Here is a 20600-nt window from a genome sequence, read left to right on the forward strand (position 1 = left end):
ATAGGGATTGAACTTGAGGGAAAAGGTTCAGTCAGAGAAAATTGCTTAACATGAATGAGGGAGTTACTCCCTGTCATGACAGGCATGGGGCCATGGGTCTGGCTAGATTCAGGTCTAATTAAATAACATTAAGCTTTAAGGAATGACAGTAACTATTTACTACCAGCTGTACTTTCTGAATGTTTCGGAGGAAAGAGTGAATAAACCCTCTCACTATTGTTAAAGAATTCAGCTTCGTATTTGTAGGAGAATCTTCTTGTCAAGGTTGGCATGAAGGAGACAGGGACCAGTGTCCAACATCCACCAGTGGCTGTCAAGTTGGTGGGTGTGGTTCCCTAAGCACACGCTCCAAAGTGGGGTGGTGGCAGGACTAAAGGGAAAAGGTGGCCAGCTAGTCTCCCTGACCCCACCCCCCAGCCTAAACCTGCCTCTTGGCAAGTGTCCCCTCCCCACCCAGGGGAGCCCCACAATGCTCCCTGCTTCCTCCCCACCCTGCCCCCCATAAATCTCCTCTGTTCAGTGCTCCCGATTCCCTCCCAATTATTTCATGTTCTTCTCCAGCCCCTCTGCCCTCCTCAGGACACCAGTCACTCCTAAGCTCAGAGCTACGCAGGAGAGTGCTGCTATCACCTCTCCAGGACTCCATCTGCTTTTCTGGGCTGCCAGAGGCCACCTAAGCTTCCCATTCTTTTTCAAATGGCCACCTCGCCTGACCCCACCCCACCCCACCTCTCAGATGGTGTATTTAGGATGAGTTTTCATTTTAAACCTCTTCCTCCACCCTTTGATTTCCAGAATTCTAGCTCTGAGCTCTCCCTCCCAGTTTGGGTCCCCTGCCCATTCATCAGCCTTACTGTAGGGTGCCCATGGATATCTCCAGAGGGTACATCCAGGGAGACACTGGGCTCAGCCTGGACCCTAAAGGGGTGGGGTCCTGAAGCTAGGGAGGCCCTGTGGTCCCAATAAGGTATTCCATGTGGAGGTATCATCGACCACCCAGGCCCCTCCACGAAACCTCATTCTCCCCCAATGAAAACGCTGCTTTCGAGAGCTCAATGACTTTATCACAGCCACAGGATTAATTCATACACATGGAACAGAGATTTCATGCATATAGCTTGTGTCTGGGACACTGGCAAGAACACTTACACCGATTACACTGGGGTTTCTTTGACCGATTCCTGAACAATTCAATAACACTGTGAATTCATTCCAATCCTGTACCATGTACTGGAAATAAATAATGCTCTCAAATAGCTGTCTGACACGTCCTTTGTAAAGGTGGTGCTTACTTTCGTCGTGTCCTTCCAAAAATTAAATGTTCTATTATTTACACTAGCAAAATGCACAATTAATTACATACAAGATGAGTCTAACTTATCACAGTTACAGGTGGAAACCACCAAAAATCCTAAAGAACGAAACATTGGGATCAGGTTCAGTTTATCTTCATGGTAAACATTCATCTTGGGCAAATCCTGCAGGATTTCATTTAATTAAAAAGCTGCAAAAGAGAAAAAAAAATATTAAATGCTGCAAATAATGACAGCCTTATCCCAAGCCCCACAATAAATAAAGCTTTTCAAACTTATTCCATATTAAACATTTCCCCCCAAAATGTCAAAACATCCAATTATAAAAGTATTTAGGACATAATGGAAGGCAATTATAGAGAACAAATGACATTTGAAAGTTAAAGCTGAGCTGTTCAATTCAGTGCCAAATCCTTTTACTGGCTCAGGCGAGGAAATACAGAGGGGAAGAAGGTGGGGTGGTCAGGAGGAAGCTGATCATGGTCAATGCCTAGAGGTCACCAATGGGAATGGGGTGGGGGGCTGGGGGGTGGGTGGAAAGGTCCCTGGCAGGCGGAGAGGTTCTGTAGGCTCATGCATGGGGCAGGGCCCCCTACAACAGGACTTTTTGGGAACACACATGCATTGTAAAGGGCCACAAAGTCTCACTCTATGGCCTGTAGCTATTCCTTCTGTGACAGGTGCTAGCCAAGGCTAAAGGCCCGCGGTGGCCATTAGACACCCAGCTTGGGGCACCTTCTTCTGGTCTGGACGAGCCTTTCCACGTGGATACAGACACACAACGTCACAAACTCAATTTCATTCAACACATGCTGACTGAGGGCCTGCCAGAGTAATGCCCAGACCCAAGATGGGAGCATTTAGCCAATATATTTGTATTGGCAGGAGTCAAAGCAGAAGGAAACATCTGTGAATCTTCAATTCCCTCACAAAGGAGGAATGCATGTATCAATCAGATTTTCTGAATGTATGAGCTAATAAAAACCAATCTATGATAGGGAAGGTCTTTTGCCTGTCTGGAGTAGACCGCTTTCTGGCAAACCATAAAATCCAGCTAAGCCCAACAAAAGAACACCTAACAAAGAAGGGGCAGCTGGTTACTGAGCTCCCTACCCACATGAGTACTCCTTTTTCAAAGGTTCAAAAATTAAATTTACAGAGACTAATTCATTAAACAAAAAAAAGACTAACATCATTTTACGTCACTTTCCCCATCTATAAAGTGGATTTAGATGTTTACAAAGCATGTGGCACTGGCATTTCAACACATTTGGTCTCAAAATTCTTTAATTCTATTTTACTTGATGCCTTTAAAACCATGATTCTCAGAGAAGATCTTCAAATTGCCCAGGGGGGCAGACCCACAAGGACGGTAAAGAACCCCCGGCTTAAATAGCACCGTTCCCATGTAAAGGACTCTACGCACTTGAGGGCTTTACTACCATCACATGCTGGTGGGGGTGGCCCTGGGACTCTGCCGGCCTGGGGAGGTTGGGGGCACAGGCCTGACCACATGGGAGCAGGGCCAGACTCCCTAATTTCAGCCCTCCAGAAACTGGCTCAGGGGCATTTAAAACATTGCCCAGAGACCTCCCAAGTACAACAATATCTCAAAGCTAGAAGAGCATCATCACGGGGCTCGGGGGTCCAGGATCCCTCAGGGAAGGGACTGTGGGTCCCAGTGGGATGGCACCAGGCCATCGTTTCCTCTTATCTGTATGATTAACCATTCACATGAGCCCCTACCCACCTCTGGGTACAGAAAGACTCCACCCCTCACACCGGCTCCCAAGAGAGTGATTTAAGGCCCCCCCCCCCCACCCCGCCTTGGGTACAAGCTGGGTCTACAGGAAATCACCCAGCACCTGTTACTTCATCTCAGCCTTCTCCCCTGTAAGAACCTACAAGGCCCTGCATGCACCCGGCTGGGTGCTGCCCAAAGTCAGTTCCTCCCCACAGGGCATCCACAAGTGCCAACAGGTACCCGCAGAGGCCCTCAGGTGATTGGGCTGGGATCGGGACTTCAGGACCAGCGGGAAAGTGTGGGGCTGCCAGAGAGCCCGGTGGAGTCTACAAGGTGGTGGTGTGGCCTGTTTGGGGCAGCTTTCCCTGATGGCTTCTTTGGTGGAAAGTCTTCCGATTAGGCTCTGACCTGGCATAAGCTCACACACAGGGAGGGTAGGCAGAGGACCGTGGTTGCCCGCCCTCAATGTCATCCTCTGGTGACACCCGTCTTCTCTTCTGTTTCATGCTTCAGATGGGGTGGCCGCCCATGCCCACCTGCTGGCCCTTGGCTTTAATTCTTTGGAGAGCCCAGCGTAGGGGCAGGGCCCCAGCCAGGCAGGCGGCCCTCCAGCATTCCCTAAGCCAGCTCTCGTTCTCTCTGCCTGCAGATGCTTCCTGGTTCCCCTGCTTTCCAACCTTACGCTAAGGCGTCTCCTATGGCCTCGTCAGCCACGAGCTGCTTCCCACATGTCCCACCTAAGCAGGGGCAGCTTCAGGGCTCCATGCCAGGTGCCCCCAAAGCCAGCATTCAGAAGCACAGGCAGGGGGATTCAGAGTCCCCTGCAAAGCTCCAGGGTCTGGCTCCTTCCCGCCTCTGGCTCCAAGGTTCCTAAGCTGCTGGGGGCTCGTCCTGTTCATTCCCACCTTTGCACCAATGTGGCTGAGGCTTGTTTGTTTTAATTCTGGATGGTTCAGACACTGAATGAACTCTCCATTCACTGCATGTTCTCTGTGGGGGAGTCTGCTGAGAAGACCCAAGGCCTGACCTTCTGCCCTGCCTGCCCGGTCTGAAGCAGACTCTGGAAGCCCAGAGGCCTCTCTGGGGCTGAGTGAGGAGGGCCCCCTGACACGCTGACGTGACTTTCCAAGCCTCCTCACCCCTCCAGGCCCCATGCCGGCTCAGTCCTCATTTCCCTTTGGGATACTCGGAGGCAGGTGACGTCCTCCTTGTCAGGTCTGTGTGTTCCTGGAGGACAGAGCCTCTCTGGGCAGCCCTGGCCAGCACTGGACGCTGTTGGGACATTAGGGGTCTCTGGGAGGGGCAGGGCGTCCCTCAAGGACACACCCTGGGAAAGCTCTCTGAATGCCAACTTCTGGGACACGAGAGGCCATAAGGGCTCCCTTCCAACCAGATAAGTAACTAGCCCCAAACCCCACCCCATTCCCCCATGATCCTACTGAGGGAATCAAGAATAAAGCCACAAATAAAGCCTCCTTCACAGCTGGAGGGCCCTTGGAGGTGATCCTTTTGGCTGAATTAAATTAAATCAATGCTGAGGCACTACTCACCGAGGGGCCAGGCACCGGGCTAGGCGCTGGAGAAACAAGAGACAGAAATGAAAGGAGCTGACCAGCTGGAGAGGTGGGGCCACGCTGCCCCCCAGGAAGGATGTTGGGAGGCGGGGGGACAGGAGCGCGACAGGGAGAGGCAGGACATGCTCTGGGCACGGGGACCACGAGGCAGGAGATGACGTCTGGTGAGCCGAGGGTCAAGTGTCCGGCAGCAGGGGCACGTGAGGCTGGGAGAGGCCGTGCTTCCCAGACAGTGGAAGGCCAGGCAGACGTGATTATGGTGGTAGTTGTGAGGATGGATGGAAGCAGGGAGACCCAGAGGCAGCCACAGCCACGGTCTTGGCAAGAGGTGATAAGGGCTTGCAGCAAGCTAGAGGCTGTGTGAGCGTGAGAAGGGGACGGAGACGGTGAGCTGGCTGGCCTGGGCACGAGGTGTGGTCAAGGACTCCTCAGGGACCCCAAGAGGGTGGCGCCCACACGGAAACTCAACAGATGGACGTGTAGGAGTGAAAAGGAAGGGCTCCACTGGAGAGAGACAGGAGGCAGACACCTGGGATGTCTTAGGGACATCTGGGGAAACTGAGGCCCTGAGGAGTGATGTGGACAGCTAGCCCGGGTCCCACACCATCTGTCTCCTGCTCTGGGCCTTCTCACACACTACAGGACCACAGGGAACCGGGAAAAGAAGATGGTTCTGGTTTGAGTCAAAACCTGGCATCAGAAAAGCAGGAACCGAGGACCTTCAGAGTCTCCAGGAAAAGGGCTATGTGCACCGCACGTCGGGACCCAAGCTCATAAAGTGCAAAAGAGAGAAGACCTCACTTACTAGCTGCACTGGGCTTAGCACAGAAATAAACGGGCTAATTTGGAAAGGCCCTGGAGAGCGCTCGAGTTACAAATACCAGACTCTCCTCCCCTGACCTCTCTACTGCAGCCCGAAGATGGGGTGCTTTAACTGGGGGCACGCAGCAGATCCTGAGTGTGGGGCCACCCTTGGGCGTCTGTGTAGAGAGAGTGATGACACAAAAGCCAAGCCACCTCTGCCCCAGGACCCCGTGGATGAACTCAGGCCCACTGTCTGCTGTCAGTGATGATGCCCCAGGGGAGGGACGGGCTGCAAGCTGCAACCCAAATGCTTCGGTTCCTTCTTTCAGGGGATGCCTGGGAGTAGAGGCCTTGGAGGCGCTCCTGGGCCAAGCACGGGGGAAGGCTAGGGCAGCCCCAACATTCCAGCTCCACTTTCAGCGTGATTTGTACCCAGTGACTGACAATATTAACCCTGGGGCATCTGCTGATCATCAGGCCCAGAAGTCAAGGACCAGACCCAAGGCCCCTTCGCTCCCCGGCCGAGGCCCTTCTGCCGGATGCCGTGCTGCTGTCTTTCTTCTCCCACCAGGGCTGGTGATCTCAGAGTCAGGCTGGACACTCGGCCTTCATGGGAGATGGCTGCCTTGTCCAGGCGGGCTGCCTCTCCCGCCCACATAGACCTGCCCTCGTCCGAGCCGGCCTCCCTCCTAATTGGCTGCTCCACTCCTCACTCCACTCTCCACGACTTCCTGGCTGCCCCCAGTCTGTGACGCTCTGCTCTCTCTCCCCCCCCCACCTACCTTCCCGTGGGGCTCACGTTAGGAGCGCCCGTGATCTGCGGCCACCCCAGACCCCTATGGGGGGGTGGTGGTTCTACCTCCTGAAAGGCCTTGGGATCTACTTGCTACGACTCAGCCTTCTCTTTGTTTCGTGGGTTGTTGAGGCCAAAGGCGAGTATCTGGGCCCTTGGTGCTGACCCACCATGGGTGCCAGGGAGGTCTGGGCCTGGGGCAGGCTGGCTGCGGCACCCCAGAGCTGAACACAGCGTCTCAAGTGTGTTTGTGAAGGCTTGTTCACCGGACTGGAGGCAAGAACATCAGGAGATGTTCAGAAAAGAGACAGAATGCACTGAAAGAGGCACAGATCTGAATGTCCTGGGTGTGAGCCAGAGGCCCAGAAGGTGGACGGGAGTGCCCGTCTGCAAGGTGACGGCAGAGACCCCTGGGCTGAGAGTGATGGCTCCAAGAATCTGGAAGGTCGGGCTTCCCCTGAGGGGCCTGGACCAACCATGGCCATGGGGGCCTTGCTGCAGGGGGGGAAGTCTAGATGCTAGGCACATGGTGGGGGCCCCAAAGAGGAGGGGAGGATGGGGCCCACCTCTCTTCTTTTCCCCTCCCCCCGTCCCTCCGTCTGTCTCTGTATCTCTCCCTCTAGATGTCTCTTTCTCTCTGTCCTTGTCTCTCCCACAAGCTTCCAGACCTCCTCTGCGGATCACGTCAGGCTCTCCTACATGGGGGAGGCAATGGGCAGGGGTGGGGCCTGCTTTGGAGTAGAGCTTTGTGGGGAGGGGACCCTCGGTCTTCTCAACTGTGATGATGAGACAAAGTAGACTCCACCTGACACGAGCCCCAGATTTGGGGGATGCTGACGGCAGAGCAGTCAGGGAGAGGGGAGAGGGTGCCGGGCCTAGCGTTCGGCAGCAGGGGCAGCCTGGGGGGACGCTCCCAACCACGGACAGATGGACGGCGTTCTAGGGCCAAGAGGAGGAAGGAGGGGAGTGCCCAGCAAACTGCATTTGACACGATCTGCAAAAGGGGGGATGGGCACCAGTGCGCTGGATGAGCTGGGGACGCTTCCAGGGCAAGGCCCCAAGACCGTGCTTGCTGGGGCTGCACACCCAAGGGCAGTGCCGGTATCTTTGTGGCTTAGACGTTCGACTCTAGTGCCTGTGGGAAATGTGGCAGGCTGGCCTCGAGAGAGCAGACACAGATCTGAGTATGTGTGCACATGCGTGTGCAGAGATCTGTGTGGATGATTCGGGATGGGTGCCGATCTATTCTGAAACGGGCTTTTCCGCCACTTTCCGATTTTGCTCCCTGTCAGCACCAAGACCTGACACCCACCCAAATGGGCCCCTCCAATCTGCCAGGAGTGAACCCCACCATCTCTGGAAGTCTCAGACAGAGATCCCGGCAGCCCCTGAGATGCCCCCTTCTCAGCGGATCAGACGGACTTTTCTGCCCAGTCCTATCCTCATCACGTCAGATGCCCAAGCGATGCCAAGGGGCACAGCGGCCCCAGGAGTGCCTGTGGTGCTCTGCACCCAGAGGCCTCCACCTCAAGGGGAGGGGCAGGTGGGCCCTCAGGTGAGTGCGATAACCTGGCTAGGCCCAGGCTCCCGGGACGCTCAGCATCCCTGCCCTCCTCTCCTCTGCCAGCGCCCCAGCCTGCGCAGGCCTCATGGCCCCACACTGGACTGCTGTGACATGGCTGGGGGTGGACTTGCTGCCCCAGGGACCTCTGTACTCCTGCACACAGCTGCGAGTCTGACCCCCTCATCTCCTCTCCTCAATGACCTCCTGGGGCTCCCTATCACCTCCAGAACAGGTAAGGGAACACAAGCTGGCCTTCAAAGCCCTGCCCCACCTGCCCCTCTGACCTGCTCAGGCTTCTCCCACTTACTTCCTGACCTCTGACCCAGGGACGCCGGCCTCCCGTCTGTCACCCAGGTGTCTGTCTGTCCCTGCCCCTGCACCGCTCTCTGCACTCCCCAGCCCGTCTCCGTCTCCCTCTCGACATCCGGGGGCTCACTACCAGAATTCATGCCGAGCACATGCTGAGGAGCTGCCGTCCTCGCGGAGCTGGGACTCCCTACAGATGGGTGCACATATGCCCGGACAGCTCCGTGTGAGTGCGCATGTGCCCAGGCCCCATGGTCTCCCCAATGACTGCCCTCCACCGTCCATGAGGCCCAGCACATGCACGCATTGAACGGCCTGCAGGGAGGCGGGCCTGGCATCACAACAAGCTGGTTTAGGGTCTCGCTGCAGGCGCCCACGCTTCCAAGCAAAGCGATGGCCCTGGCGGAGGGCAGGGGCTCACCTGTAGGGGTATCCGTGGTACTTGGAGCGGAAGATGGACAGCAGGAAGCTGAAGAAGAACACCACCAGGCCCAGGCCCACCAGGCAGATGACTGGGGAGAGAGAGGGACATGGTGAGTGCAGGCTGGGGGGGGCCTGGAGGCCGGCAGGGGCCAGAGTCCCCGCAGCCACCCTGAGCAGCCCCTGCTCTGGCCACCCCAGGGCTGGCCCGGAGCCACTGAGGCTCGGACCTGCTTTTCCCGCTCCGCCGTCCACCCTGCAAGGACAGAGGCGCTGGCCACAGGAGCGGGCAGCGCTGCTTCTTCCCACACCACTAGCCAAGGGCCCTGAAGGCAGAGCCGTGTCCAGCCGGGGCTGTGCACCACACGGCCCCTCCACCTCCCACACAGCGGGGTGAGCAGACGTGCCCACACCCGACTGATGACATAAGCACCCGCTGTATGCCAGGCACTGTGATGGACACTATGGAGCCAGAGACAACCAAGGGAGTGGCCTCTCTTGAGCAGCCGTCCCAGCCCTGACTGCCCCCTCTGCAGCTCTGGGGGCCTTGCTCTTGGCTGGCCAGAGCGTCCACTTCTATGAGGGCTCAGTCCAGTTTGCCAGACTCCGAGGATGGCAAAGCCCCATTTCCCTCCCTGTGGTGGGGACAATGGCCTCCCGGCCGGCCACTACACAAAGCCACCATCTTCCGGGACCTCCCGCCTTCACTATCCACGGCCCGTGTGTACACGGTCTGCAGCACGTGGCCCCACTCAGACTCTGGGATCCTGGGGGCAGGGCTCAGCAGAGTGCCCCAGCAGGAGGCACTAAATCAGTGCTTCCTGACCCTACCCTCTCTTCCCTGCAGGCCTCGAGTGCTGACCTCAGAGGCCAGGGGGCCCTTCCTATTCCCCAACACTCCCACATTGATGCTGTCGCCTCACAGGAGTGGGCAGGGCAGGCACCCCATTTCCCACGGGACTCTAGCTAACCCACAATCCCACAGGATGCAGGCCCTCGCTCACAGGTGGTTCCAGGCCTGGCCCCGGTCCAGTCCCCCACAGGGTCTCCCTGGCCGTGCTTACACTCTCAGCACCCATTCCTGCAGACGGGAAATCTGAGGCTCTGTCACAGCCATCCTGGCCCCGGCCCCTCCCAGCCCCCGCCCGTCCTGCCGGCTGTCACTCACTTCTTCTCTTGCCCACATCCCCTTTGGAGGTGGCAGCTTCATTGAGGAGGACCATCCCCATGGTGATGGCAGCATCTGGGGCCGTCGTCAAGGAAAGCGCAGAAGAACAGGACCAGGAAAAGCCAGGAGACACACGTCACCGACTCCCTGGCAGCCCCAGGAGAGGAGAGGCTGCCACGTTCGCACGTGTGAGTGCACATGAACACACGTACACACCACCACACATGCACGCACACACACACACACACACACCAGCCAATCCCCATCCATAAGATGCCGCGGCGTCCGGACACCAGGGTTTCTCACACCTCTTAGCCCCCCTGGTTCCCTCTGGCCCAGCGCCTGTTTTAATGATGGAATCAGCTTCAGAGGGCTCAGTGCAAAAGGAATGAGCATCCGTTAGGTGTCTGCCGTGGGCTGGTCGCCTGCTGGGGGCTCTTTTGGTCCTTAAAACAACCCTGAGGGGCAGGCCTAATTTTAGCCCCAACTGCCCCCTGCAGAAGCCGAGGCAGGCACAAGTGAAGCGACCGCCCTGGGTCTCAGGGTGTGGCCGAGGCTGCATCTGAACTCAGGTCTTCCTGACTCCGGGCTCAGTGGCCTCAGAGGAGGTGGGAAGGACTTGGGCAGGACATTGTGGGGCTTGGGAAGGGGCTGAGAGTAGGAGGTGGACGGGGCGCCGTGCTCTAAAGAAATGAAGGCCGGAAGGGCCGGGGATCACTCTTCCTATTCCTCACGGCCTCGGCAGTTCTCGCCTGGCTCCCCCATCTGCCTCCTCAGCCCCTCTGCCAGGGTCTTTCTCTTCAGTCTCTCCCACAAAGCCCCTCCCCAAATTAACCTGGCATCTTCACAGTCCCCAGGCTCTCCAGACTGAGCCCCTGCCCTTGTGACCTCCTCCCAAAGGTCCAAGGCCCCAGAACCTGGAATCTTTAACCATCCCCCGGAGCAGGCACCATGGCCCCCTGGAGAGGGCCTGAAAAGTGGACCTAACCCCCCTGAGGAAACTGGCAAAACTCGGTCCCATTTCCGCATTTCTCCTTTTGTAAGTAAGGATAATCTGCCGCCCGCACTTGTCTGGTTTAACAATAGTCGCGACCATGAGGACAGAAACATTGTGGGCACTCCAGGGGCTGGTCAGCGGGGGTCCACGGGCAGCCGAAAAGAGCCCGACAGTTTCCCTCCCAAATGTGGCCTGCCACTCCACTCTGTCCACTCACACAGTTTCTCAGTCACCTCCCTACCACTGCAGGCCCGGCCCCACCTCAGACACGGGCTCTTACGGGCATAAATTAGATGCCACAGGCCCAGACGGGACGCATCCCCTGACGGCCCGGCTGAGAGACCACGTTCTCTGAGAACGAGGGGAAAGGGGCTTGTTGATCTGAAGACGAGTGAAATGAGACAGACCGAGAGTGACCAGTCTGGGGTCACGGTGCTCTGTTAAGCAGCCGTAGTACAGATGTCCAGTGAGCCGCCCAACAGAAGCCACCTCCAGGAGCCAGAGAGCAAGCCCACTCTCTGCATCGGGCCCCCAGCGTCTTTCCAGACGGGCACGTGTGCAAAGGTCTGCGCTTGGACATGACGCGGGGTGGCTTCGTGGGGTCCCAGGAAGAACCGTGATCTTGAGGACAATCTAATCACCATGCAGCGCCAGAGTGCTGGGCCTGGAGTCAGTGACTAGCTGTGATCCTGGGCAAGTCACTTGCCTGTCTGCCTCAGTTTCCTCAACTGTTGAAAGAGGGTAACAACAGCCCCAAGCAGCAGGGCTGTCGTGAGGGTCAAAGACAGGGTTTATGGAGGGCCCAGGGCAGGCACTATGTAAAGGCCTGTGTCCTCTGTTCCTGCCCAACCACTGCCCCTTCTGTCCCTTCCCTGCGCTTCCTCAGCAGCCCAGACCAAGCAAGAACAACTGCAGAGAAGAGAGGGCTGTGGGAGTCGTGGGGGTGGGGGGCTCCCCCAAGGGGGGCGAGGGGCAGGTGTGATCACGATCCCGCACTCACCAACGCGCAGACTGGAGCCAGGGGCCCAGGCTGGGCTGGTCCAGGCCCAAGCAGCCCCTCAGGGCTTCTGGCTGCAAGGGCCTGTGGCCCTCCCCAGGCGGCCCCCTCTTTCCTCGCCCATCCATAGCTTAAAGGATACTCAGCAGGAGAATGATGTGTGATTCGGCCACAAACTGAGCCTGGCTGCTCCCGTGGATGTAGCTCTGTAAGAGAAGGGGAGGACAGCGGCTTAGAGGGCGCACCTCAGGGAAGCCCCTGGGCACAGAGATGCCCTGATGGTGCCCTCCGGCCGGAGGCTCTTCAGCAGCCCCAGGAGGGCTGGGCCAGAGACCTACAGCACCCGCGCTGCCAGAGGCCAGCAGCCAGGGAGAACTAAGCTCCCCTTAGTGGCCAGCAGGAGCTAGGGGAGGGCCTGACTAGATACACGGTTCAAGGCTCCTACGCCACTGTAGGCGCCAGCTAACTTCTGGGGTCCATTCACCACATTGGTTCTACTGCTGCCAGCCTCCTGGTCTGGCCTTTGCCCCTCAGCGCCGCCTCCTGGAGTCCCTGGCTCCCTTTGGGCCCAGCTCAGGGGACGACTCCTCAGAGGCCCCCTGAGCCCCCTTGCTCCTTCCCTCCTGGGTCTCTCTGCCTCCTCAAGGAGTCTCGGCTTGGTCGTTCATCCACGTGTAAGCTCCCGGATGGGAGAACTGGGCTCGGCCTCCAATGTAAGGTAACCTAAGCCGGGGCAGAGCCTTGCACACACAGGCCCAGGGGAGTGAATGGCTGCTTCCTGCTCTGACCTTCTGCTTGCACAATCATTTAAAAGGGGGAAGAAAGAGGAAATGATGGGACTTCAGAACAGATAACAGCCACGACAGACGTTTAACAGAATCGTCACTACTCCGCTTCTAAGCTCCTAAGCAACGAGCCTTCTATGTGACCCCGGGTCAGCAGGGAGCGAACGGGGAGCGAGGGAGAAAACTGGACAGCCAGAGGGGCACCGGGCAGCAAGACAAGACTGCCCCACCACAGAGTTCTGCCGTGGCATTATTCTCCACGCCTCCATGGTCTGGGGTTTCTGGGAATCATCAACCAGGAGCTGGGCCCTGCTGGTCTCTCTCCTGCCCCCACCACCCAGCCAGGTGACTTCTCCTTCCCTCTGCTGCCCCTCCACCCTGGAGCCACCCGACTGGCCATTCCTAATAACTGAGGGATGGAGGCAGGATGCTAGGCAGGCCAGTGACACCCGCCTGCCTAGAGAAGGCATGGGCCGGACTCACAGATGCTGGCCCACCCACAGACTACGAGAGCCACGAAATGTTCTTTCTGTTATACTTAGAACAAACTGTAGACTGAGAGACGGAAAACTAAATTCGAGGTGACCGGCCAGTCCAAACACCCTCATGGTCCATCTTCCTGCAAGGCCCAACAAGCTACCAAAATAAGAATGAAAAGAACAGGCTGGGGGTCTGGTGCCGACACAAAACGCACCTGGTCTTGGACTCCCAAAGAGCGCTTGCCTCGATTTCACAAACATGGGCTTTGAAAGGCTGTCTGTCAAACACCCCCAAAGCGCAGCCAGATCATCACTGTCGTCAACATGAAAACCACAAACCAGATGACAAACGGCCACTGAGCCAAGCTGGAGCAGGGGGCAGAGGGCTGACCTGGGGTCAAGCCTGATTCAAACAAGGCTGCCGTGGGCCCTGGCCAGTCTCATCTCTCAGTGTCCACAGGACGGTCTGCAGGGAAGTGACCGATCATTGGGGACAGAAGTGGGGCCCCAGCAATGCTCTCACGGACCTCGCCCCCCCCCCCAATCTGAGAAGCAAAGGCCTGAGAGGTCCAGGGAAGGATCAGGTGAAGAAGACAAGCGTCTTGGTGGTCAAGGCTATGTGGCAAAGGGGACACGCTGTCCCGGAAGCATCGCATCAGAACCATGACGGGGCACCTGAAAACCGGCATCTGCAGGGAGGTAAGGGGAGCTCACCCAGAGAGCCAGTCAATGTCTGCTCTTTTCCTAACTTCTCCCTGCTCCCAGGAGCTACCGATGGCTCGGCCTAGTCAGGCTTCCCCCAGGGCATTAGCACTGAGACATACATCACCAGGCCTTCCATGAACCATTGAGCAGCATGACTCTTGGTCAGAATGTCTCATCTCAAACAAAAATATGATGTTAAAGAAAACTAATTTTAAAAAGACAGATGGGAGAGGAAGTGGAATGCTGCAGAGTACTATGGCTCTCTCCCAAATACAACAGAAAGTCCTCAGACTCTGATTTTCTACCTGGCCAGACCCAAGTCAAGGCAATGGGGCTCATCCTGGTTGGTTGGTTTAAAGCTCAGAGACCGCGCCTTCTGGGACCCGTGGCCATGGCACCTCCATGCTGGACATGTGGGGGTCTTCATGTCCAAGCCCCAGCAGACAGATTCTCACCCCTCCTGCCGGGACATTCTAACAACCAGGCCAGGGCTGCCTTTCCCGGTGGCTCCTGGGATGAATCACACTGGACTTTCCAGTGAAATCATCCTGGCTTTACCTCTAGGGAGCTGAAGACCTCACACAGACTGCAGAATCCCTTCACAGTGGAGATGGTCATGTGCAGGAAAGCCTACCATGAATTCCTGGAAAGTCCTTGGCTGGACGAATCTCCCTACACTAAGGAGCTCTCTGGCCTACAAAGTTCCCTGCGTTTTTCTGCATTCCTCCCACATCCCCCTAGAAAAAACAAAAGGGACAGAAAGAAAAGGCTGCCATGCTGAGTCTGCTAGTGGGGAACCACGTGAGCGTCTTTATCCCTAGGGAGGGGAAGCCATTCTCCTCATCTTCAGCTTATCGTGAGCCTGTTTTAGGCTTTGGCAGCCTAGGAAATTTCTAGCTGAAAGGAACTGACTGGCTAATGTGTGGAGGATGGTCCCTTACTCACTCACAGGACCACAAAGTTCTTTCTGACACCCACTGCAGAGCTTATGGCACCAAGACATAAGGGTACACAACTGTAAGACAAACTGATGAAGATTAGAAAAGTCTGAAAACGGAGATCTAAAGAAAGTTCTACACAATCACGTTCATACAGCATCGCCAATTTACTACTGAGTCAGGAGGGGACTCAGAGGCCATCTATCCCAGTCCCCTTATTTTACAGATGGGGAAACTGAGGTCCAGAGAAGTAAGGGACCCAAACTATGAGCCCACCTGTGGTGAATCTACAGCAATCTCCAAAGCAGAATTACTGAACCTTGGAGCATTCTAACTCCGCTGCTAGGCTCTGCCACCACCTCCCATGTCGTGTATGGCGAGACGTTAATCTCGATCACTTTGTCACGTCAGACCCCACCATTCCCTATACCCCACCTCATCCACATCCCCCAGGCAGGCTTCAGTGAGATCTGGCTTCCCCAAGCTATGCCACAGCCCTGCCTCTCCAGCACTGGCCGTCCTGGAAGGCTCCCCACGCCACTGCTGGCCATTCCTTTGGCCGGTGTCACTCAAGAAACAGCCCCTCCTTGAAAGTTCAGTCTGTTAGGACTTTTCACCCAGTACAGACCATGGTGGTATTATCTACTGACTGCTAGATCATTTTCCTTCCTTACTCAAGGGGATCCTACCTGACTCCACCCTTCCCCAATATCTACCCTTATGCTGAGAGACTTCAACACTCCACCTTCTCTGTATGAGAGGCATCATCCAAACCGAGGCGGGATCGATCACTCATTCCCATGGCGTTTTCTTCCTCTACAACCCCTCCCAACTCTCAGTCACACTGTTCTATCCACTCTGAGTTATTTACCAATAGAACTAGGGGCTTGCTCCTGAAGGTCTATGTTGTCTATGAAGCCAATAAACAATGAAAATAATAAAAGAAACAAAACTCATGGAGACCAAGGAATGATGAGTAGATGAAGAACCAAATCATAGAAAAAAACATATTCATGAGAGGTAACAATGAAAAAGAGCAATAATTCTTGGGATGTGACCAATGTAGTCCTCAGAGGAAAAATTACATTTCCCAAAACATACTAAGAAAAGAAAAAAAAAGATTAAATTAACTGAATGCGCAATTAAAAAATTAAAATAGAAAATAAACACTAGAACATGCACAAAATAAGATATCTTGAAAATGGGGGGAGGGAGAGGAAGAGGGAAAAAAGAAACCTGACCAAGGTTAACTCACAGTGAATAGTGATTACAAAGAAGTGTCAGTGGAAAGCAAAGGTAATTATTTGCCACCCCCCAAAACAACAACAAAACCCTGCTAATTTAAAGGAAACAGACGATCACCTACAAAATATTAAAAGTAAGCGACGTAACCAAACAAGCAGTAAACAACCCCAATCAGAAGGAGAAATTAAGCAACACAACTGGATTTAGAAAGTGAAAAGGGAAAGAGAGGAGTAAGAGACAGATGTGCTCTAAATGAACTTACAAGGGAATTTTAATCTTCATATTTCAAAAGAATTTTGAATGTTTCAAGAACAAAATAGAATTCAAACACTTTTCTCAACAGCTGAGAAAAAGGTCCTGTGCTGAGCACTTTATGAGGATCACATGGTTCTGACATCCAAACCAGGGAGGGATAAAGCAGAGACTGTTTGACTTGTTTCACTGATACCGAAGTGACAATTTTAAATAAAGTAGTAACAGATTATAGTAACTTTTTTTTAAAGTTATCATTAAAATGAAGTTGAACTTGTACATGGATAAAAGAATGACTCAGAATTGAGGGAATAATTGTAATTAATCGTATGTGACACTTTTGTTTTGGCTCAGGTTACATCGCCTCCTTTCATCATGTAGGGAGACAGCGGCAAAAGGCTCCACTCCATTTACGAGTCCAGAATAAATACAGGTGGCACTGTTAAGTCCTGCAGCAGGGACCCGGCTGGCCTTCAGCCTCTCTGGCTCCGGGAGAGCCCTCCGAGCCCAACGACAGCAGCACTCAAGTGCTTGCTGTTAGTTTTTAGAAAACAACTGCCTGCATTCTTCTGATGACAGCTTCCTCCATCAACACCAAGGGATGATAAAATATGACAACCTTGCTAGAACTTGCCAAACATCCTCTTGACTCTGCTCCCCACTTGGCACCTAATTCTCTTTCTCAGTTTCTCTCCCCACTCAGGAATGTCTACGGCCCCTGCACTGCAGCCGTTGTCGTGGTGATGGGAGAGGCTGGTGACATCTTTGGTCACGGCTTTCCAGTATCTGGGCTGTATGGGAGGAGGCACGCAGGCAGGGTCAATCACTTCTGGAAGCCTGCAGCTTTTCTCTGGGGCTCCAGCCCTACCTACATCATCTCCTGCTTTGGGGTTATTTCTAACCAAGCCCAACCCAAAACTGATGGGGTGGGATCAGGAGGGGGCCCAGCCGGATGGGATCCACAGGAAGGGATGTTTGCTTACAGTGGGCCCTAGAGAGGGAGCACAGCAGCCAGCCTGGAGACAGGAAGTCCTGAGTTCAAAGCTGCCCTACACAATTACTCCCTGGGTGACTCTGGGAAAGTCACCTAATGTCTGCTTGCCTACAGCACTTAGCACGGGCCCAGGCACACAGCAAGTGGAACATAAAGGCCTCGCTGAGCACAGACTCCTCTGAGGCTCAGAATGGCAAAACAGCCCCCGGTGAAGGCCCTGAGGAGGGCCCCTCCTCCCTCACCAGCCGCTCCCGCCATGTCACGTGATCTCTTTGGGGACGGATCCCTTGGGGAGCGCATTTCCATGCGCTTCCGAGGCCCCGCCTCTCTCTAACATTAGATGGTCCCCAATCCAATCAGGATATGGGGGGGGGGAGGAGAGAATGGACAGATGATTGGTTTATCATTAGCAAATGCAGAAGTCTTTTTTTCTATAGGCTAAACCCCATCATTTCTGTCAAGTTTTGTACAGGAACTTACCACCTGCCCATTCTGAGGGTTCTTATGAGCATATGGGGGTCCCCGGATGTGATTCCACATCTGTCCCGAAGTCATAGCAAAGACCACACACTGAAAAAGAACATAAATTCGAATGATTGAGAAGCTCAGGGAATATAAAATACAAAATGCCACTTGAACACAACCAGCTTATTCAGCAAATTCTGTTTTTACAAAATTGGTAAAAGATTTAAGACACTGTCCATTGAAGACGACCATGACTTCCAACAGCTCCGAGATCACATGGACTGAACTGGCTTGGCAGCGGAGCCACGTGACACAGTCCCCTGTCCAGAGGGCACAGACGACTTCATCTGTGCCTGCAATTCGAGGGTCCAGAGTAGCGGCTTCTCACAGTACACAAGAGCCCCACAATAAATGGGGTTTTTAATTTTAAAAATGAATTTTGACCTAAAACAATATGTCAGTTAGAATGGACACATAGGAAGGGTCTTCTCTTCCTGCACTGTCTGCCCCAGTTCAGTCCAGCTAACCAAGTAAGTAACATTAAGTGAGTGCCGCCATGTGCTCTCCTCGACTCGCAGTAGCTGAAACAGAAACAGAGGGGACGTGCCCGAGGAGACACTCGGGCATCTGCGCCGTCACTGCCACTGTGCACGCCAGTGAGGAGCGGAGGATGGAGGGCCATCCATCTGCTCCATGGGATGCCGTGACCAGAACAATCATGGTGGGGGCCAGCTTTCAGTGTGCTTGGCTGGGCTGCCTGGGCTGGCTCACAGTGGGGCCTGCCCACCATCTGCTCACTGATATGATGCCCATTACTGGGAGGAGAGCATTCTCCCAGTCAGGCTGCAAGGCTTCCCTTCAAGGCACCCCAGCATCACGTCACAATGAAAAGGATAAGTGACTCCAAAGCAATGGGGAGGTGCACACTGGGCCTGATCATCCTCAGCATGAGGTCAACTCGGACATCCTCACAAAGGCCGGCCCAGGCCTCACCACAGAGGGCAGGGATGAGCAGAAAAGGAGGCGGGCCAGCTGCAGGGGCAGGAAGGCAGCTGACAGCCGGACCTGATGATCCTTGAAGAACAAGAGGTGAGTCTCCATGAGGAAATCCTGTCTGAGACTGAGGAAGGGAAAGGGACAAAAGCCCCTGGAGAGGCCACAAGGTGATGCACCACCCAGGGACACAGGCTCCAAATGCTAAGGAAGGAAAGACGCGCTCCAAGGAGGATAAGGACACTGGTGGGGGGGGGGTGCCCTAGGCAGAAAGGGCCTGGGAGAGCACCTGTAAAAAAGGCAGGAGATGGCAAGTTCCAGAGGTGGGGAACGTAGTGGTGAACTGAAGCAAAAAGGTCTACAATCTCACTGACACGCTCAATGAACAGTCAGCCGAGGGGATAGACACCAGCTCCACAGAACAGCCAATGTGCCTGCCTTGGAGAGGCTCCTCACAGCGCCTGATGCTATGGGGCGACCTCAAATCAAGACGTTTCCAAAAAGCCAGACTCTGCAGCATCTACGACAAAAATCCAGGCTGGGAGCACCAAGGAGAGACAAACCAGGGGAGCGTTGGTGAGAGGAAGGAGCCTCCTGACCTCGGGGGCTGCCTCTGGGCTCAGCTCACAAGTCGCTGGACACCGAGCCAAATAGCAGAGCGAGCGGAAGGACGAGGAGGTGGCAGAACAGAGAAATCACCGGTAATGGCCATCGAATACCCAATGTAACTTCGTTATCCAAGGAAGCAAAGCTTCCCCACCCACAAACTCACTTTTTACAAGGAAGTGCTCCAGGAGGAAAGACTTTCAGTGCCTCCAGTGCTGCTCAGTTCATCAGCGACACGTCAGAAACGGGGGTCCTTGAAACACTCACCGGTGAACTCCCACCCAAGCTGCTGACACGCACCGGCAGCTTCTTGTTTCCTTCAGCCTTCCTACTCTAAGACTTTACAGACATGGGACTGCTTCCATCTCACTTCCCCTTATGTCTGCCTGGGGACGTTATGCGATCTCTCCATGACGATGCTGACGCACTAGCCGCCTCTGGCATCTTCTGTCCTTCAGGGCAGAGATCCTAATAATAACTGAAAAAGTCTCCATCTCCGTGTGCTACCTCCCAGAGTCAGAGCGTGGTGGGGTCGGGGCTCCAGTTTTCCAAATAAAGAGAGTCTACTAACCTTGAATGTGTACGCTCTGATTAAATGATGCAGGTGATGCAGGCAGCACCCATCACAACCCGCCCCAGCTCAGGAAATACTGCCGATGAGCTGGATGCTGACCATGGTAACCAGAGGAGCTAACATTCTTACAGAGCCCACTATGGGCCTGGCATGGGGCTAAGCCTTTACTTCTTGGATCCTCCCAATGCAGGGAGGAAGGTGCTGTTATTATCCCTATTTTGCAGATAAGGAAACTGAGGCAAACAGTGGTTTACTGACTTTCCCAGGGTAGCCAGCAAGTGTGTGAGGCTGGATCTGAACTCAGATCTTGCTGACTACAGGCTCAGCTCTGTGCCCACTCCTCTCCACATCCTCCCCAAAGCTGACCTTGGCAGAGGAGGAACCTTCCTACAATGGGATCATGGCCTCTCCCGGTCTAACCCTGGGCCCTACCCCAGACACACACAATGACGGAGCCTCTCCAGCTCACCCATCCAAACACAGCTCACACACATTCCTCCTCCACCGGGCCTGTCAGGGGCAGCCGGCCAAATGCTGCTCATTCTAGGTCTCTTCCAAAAGGCTCTGCAAAGCTCTGGGGCCAATGCAACTTGCCCGTTACCATCTATCCACATAGGCCTCTCTCTCCAACTTGTACTCTGCAATGGACCAAGCACATGACTGAGGGAAGGGACAACAGGCTTCACTAGACTGGCAAAGGAAGGCAGAAGCCAGATAAAAACAAACAACTCCTCTTCTGAGGCGGTCAAGGTGGCAGCAAGGCAGCATTTCTGCCCAGCGCTCCCAACACCTCCCTCCACAACAGCCCAGAAAATGCACCAGACCCAATTCTACAGAGGAAGCTAAGAAAGAGTCAGAGAGTCATTTTTTCCAGCCCAGGGAAG

The 20600-nt window shown here is 54.8% G+C and overlaps 1 protein-coding gene across 2 annotated transcripts in view; it reads right to left on the bottom strand.

Annotated features, from left to right (window-relative positions):
* Positions 1 to 1042: 1042 nt before the first annotated feature.
* The window catches only part of TUSC3 (tumor suppressor candidate 3), a 30449-nt gene continuing 10891 nt past the window's right edge, over positions 1043 to 20600 (bottom strand). Inside the window, exons 5-10 of one of the 2 annotated variants that reach the window (XM_069104983.1) lie at positions 17559 to 17648; positions 11823 to 11886; positions 9687 to 9761; positions 8520 to 8610; positions 4608 to 4633; positions 1043 to 1504 (exon numbers count right to left, since the gene is read on the bottom strand). In XM_069104983.1, the coding sequence (XP_068961084.1) occupies positions 4627 to 4633; positions 8520 to 8610; positions 9687 to 9761; positions 11823 to 11886; positions 17559 to 17648 (327 nt within the window). In that variant the 3' untranslated portion in view covers positions 1043 to 1504; positions 4608 to 4626. The remainder of the gene's footprint in view (positions 1505 to 4607; positions 4634 to 8519; positions 8611 to 9686; positions 9762 to 11822; positions 11887 to 17558; positions 17649 to 20600) is intronic. The other variant, XM_069104982.1, reaches the window with a different exon arrangement.

The sequence above is a fragment of the Petaurus breviceps genome, unplaced genomic scaffold (assembly GCF_028583685.1).
Source record: "Petaurus breviceps papuanus isolate PSGF00001 unplaced genomic scaffold, PetGlider_PUasm1.0 689, whole genome shotgun sequence".
Taxonomy (NCBI): Eukaryota; Metazoa; Chordata; class Mammalia; order Diprotodontia; family Petauridae; genus Petaurus; species Petaurus breviceps.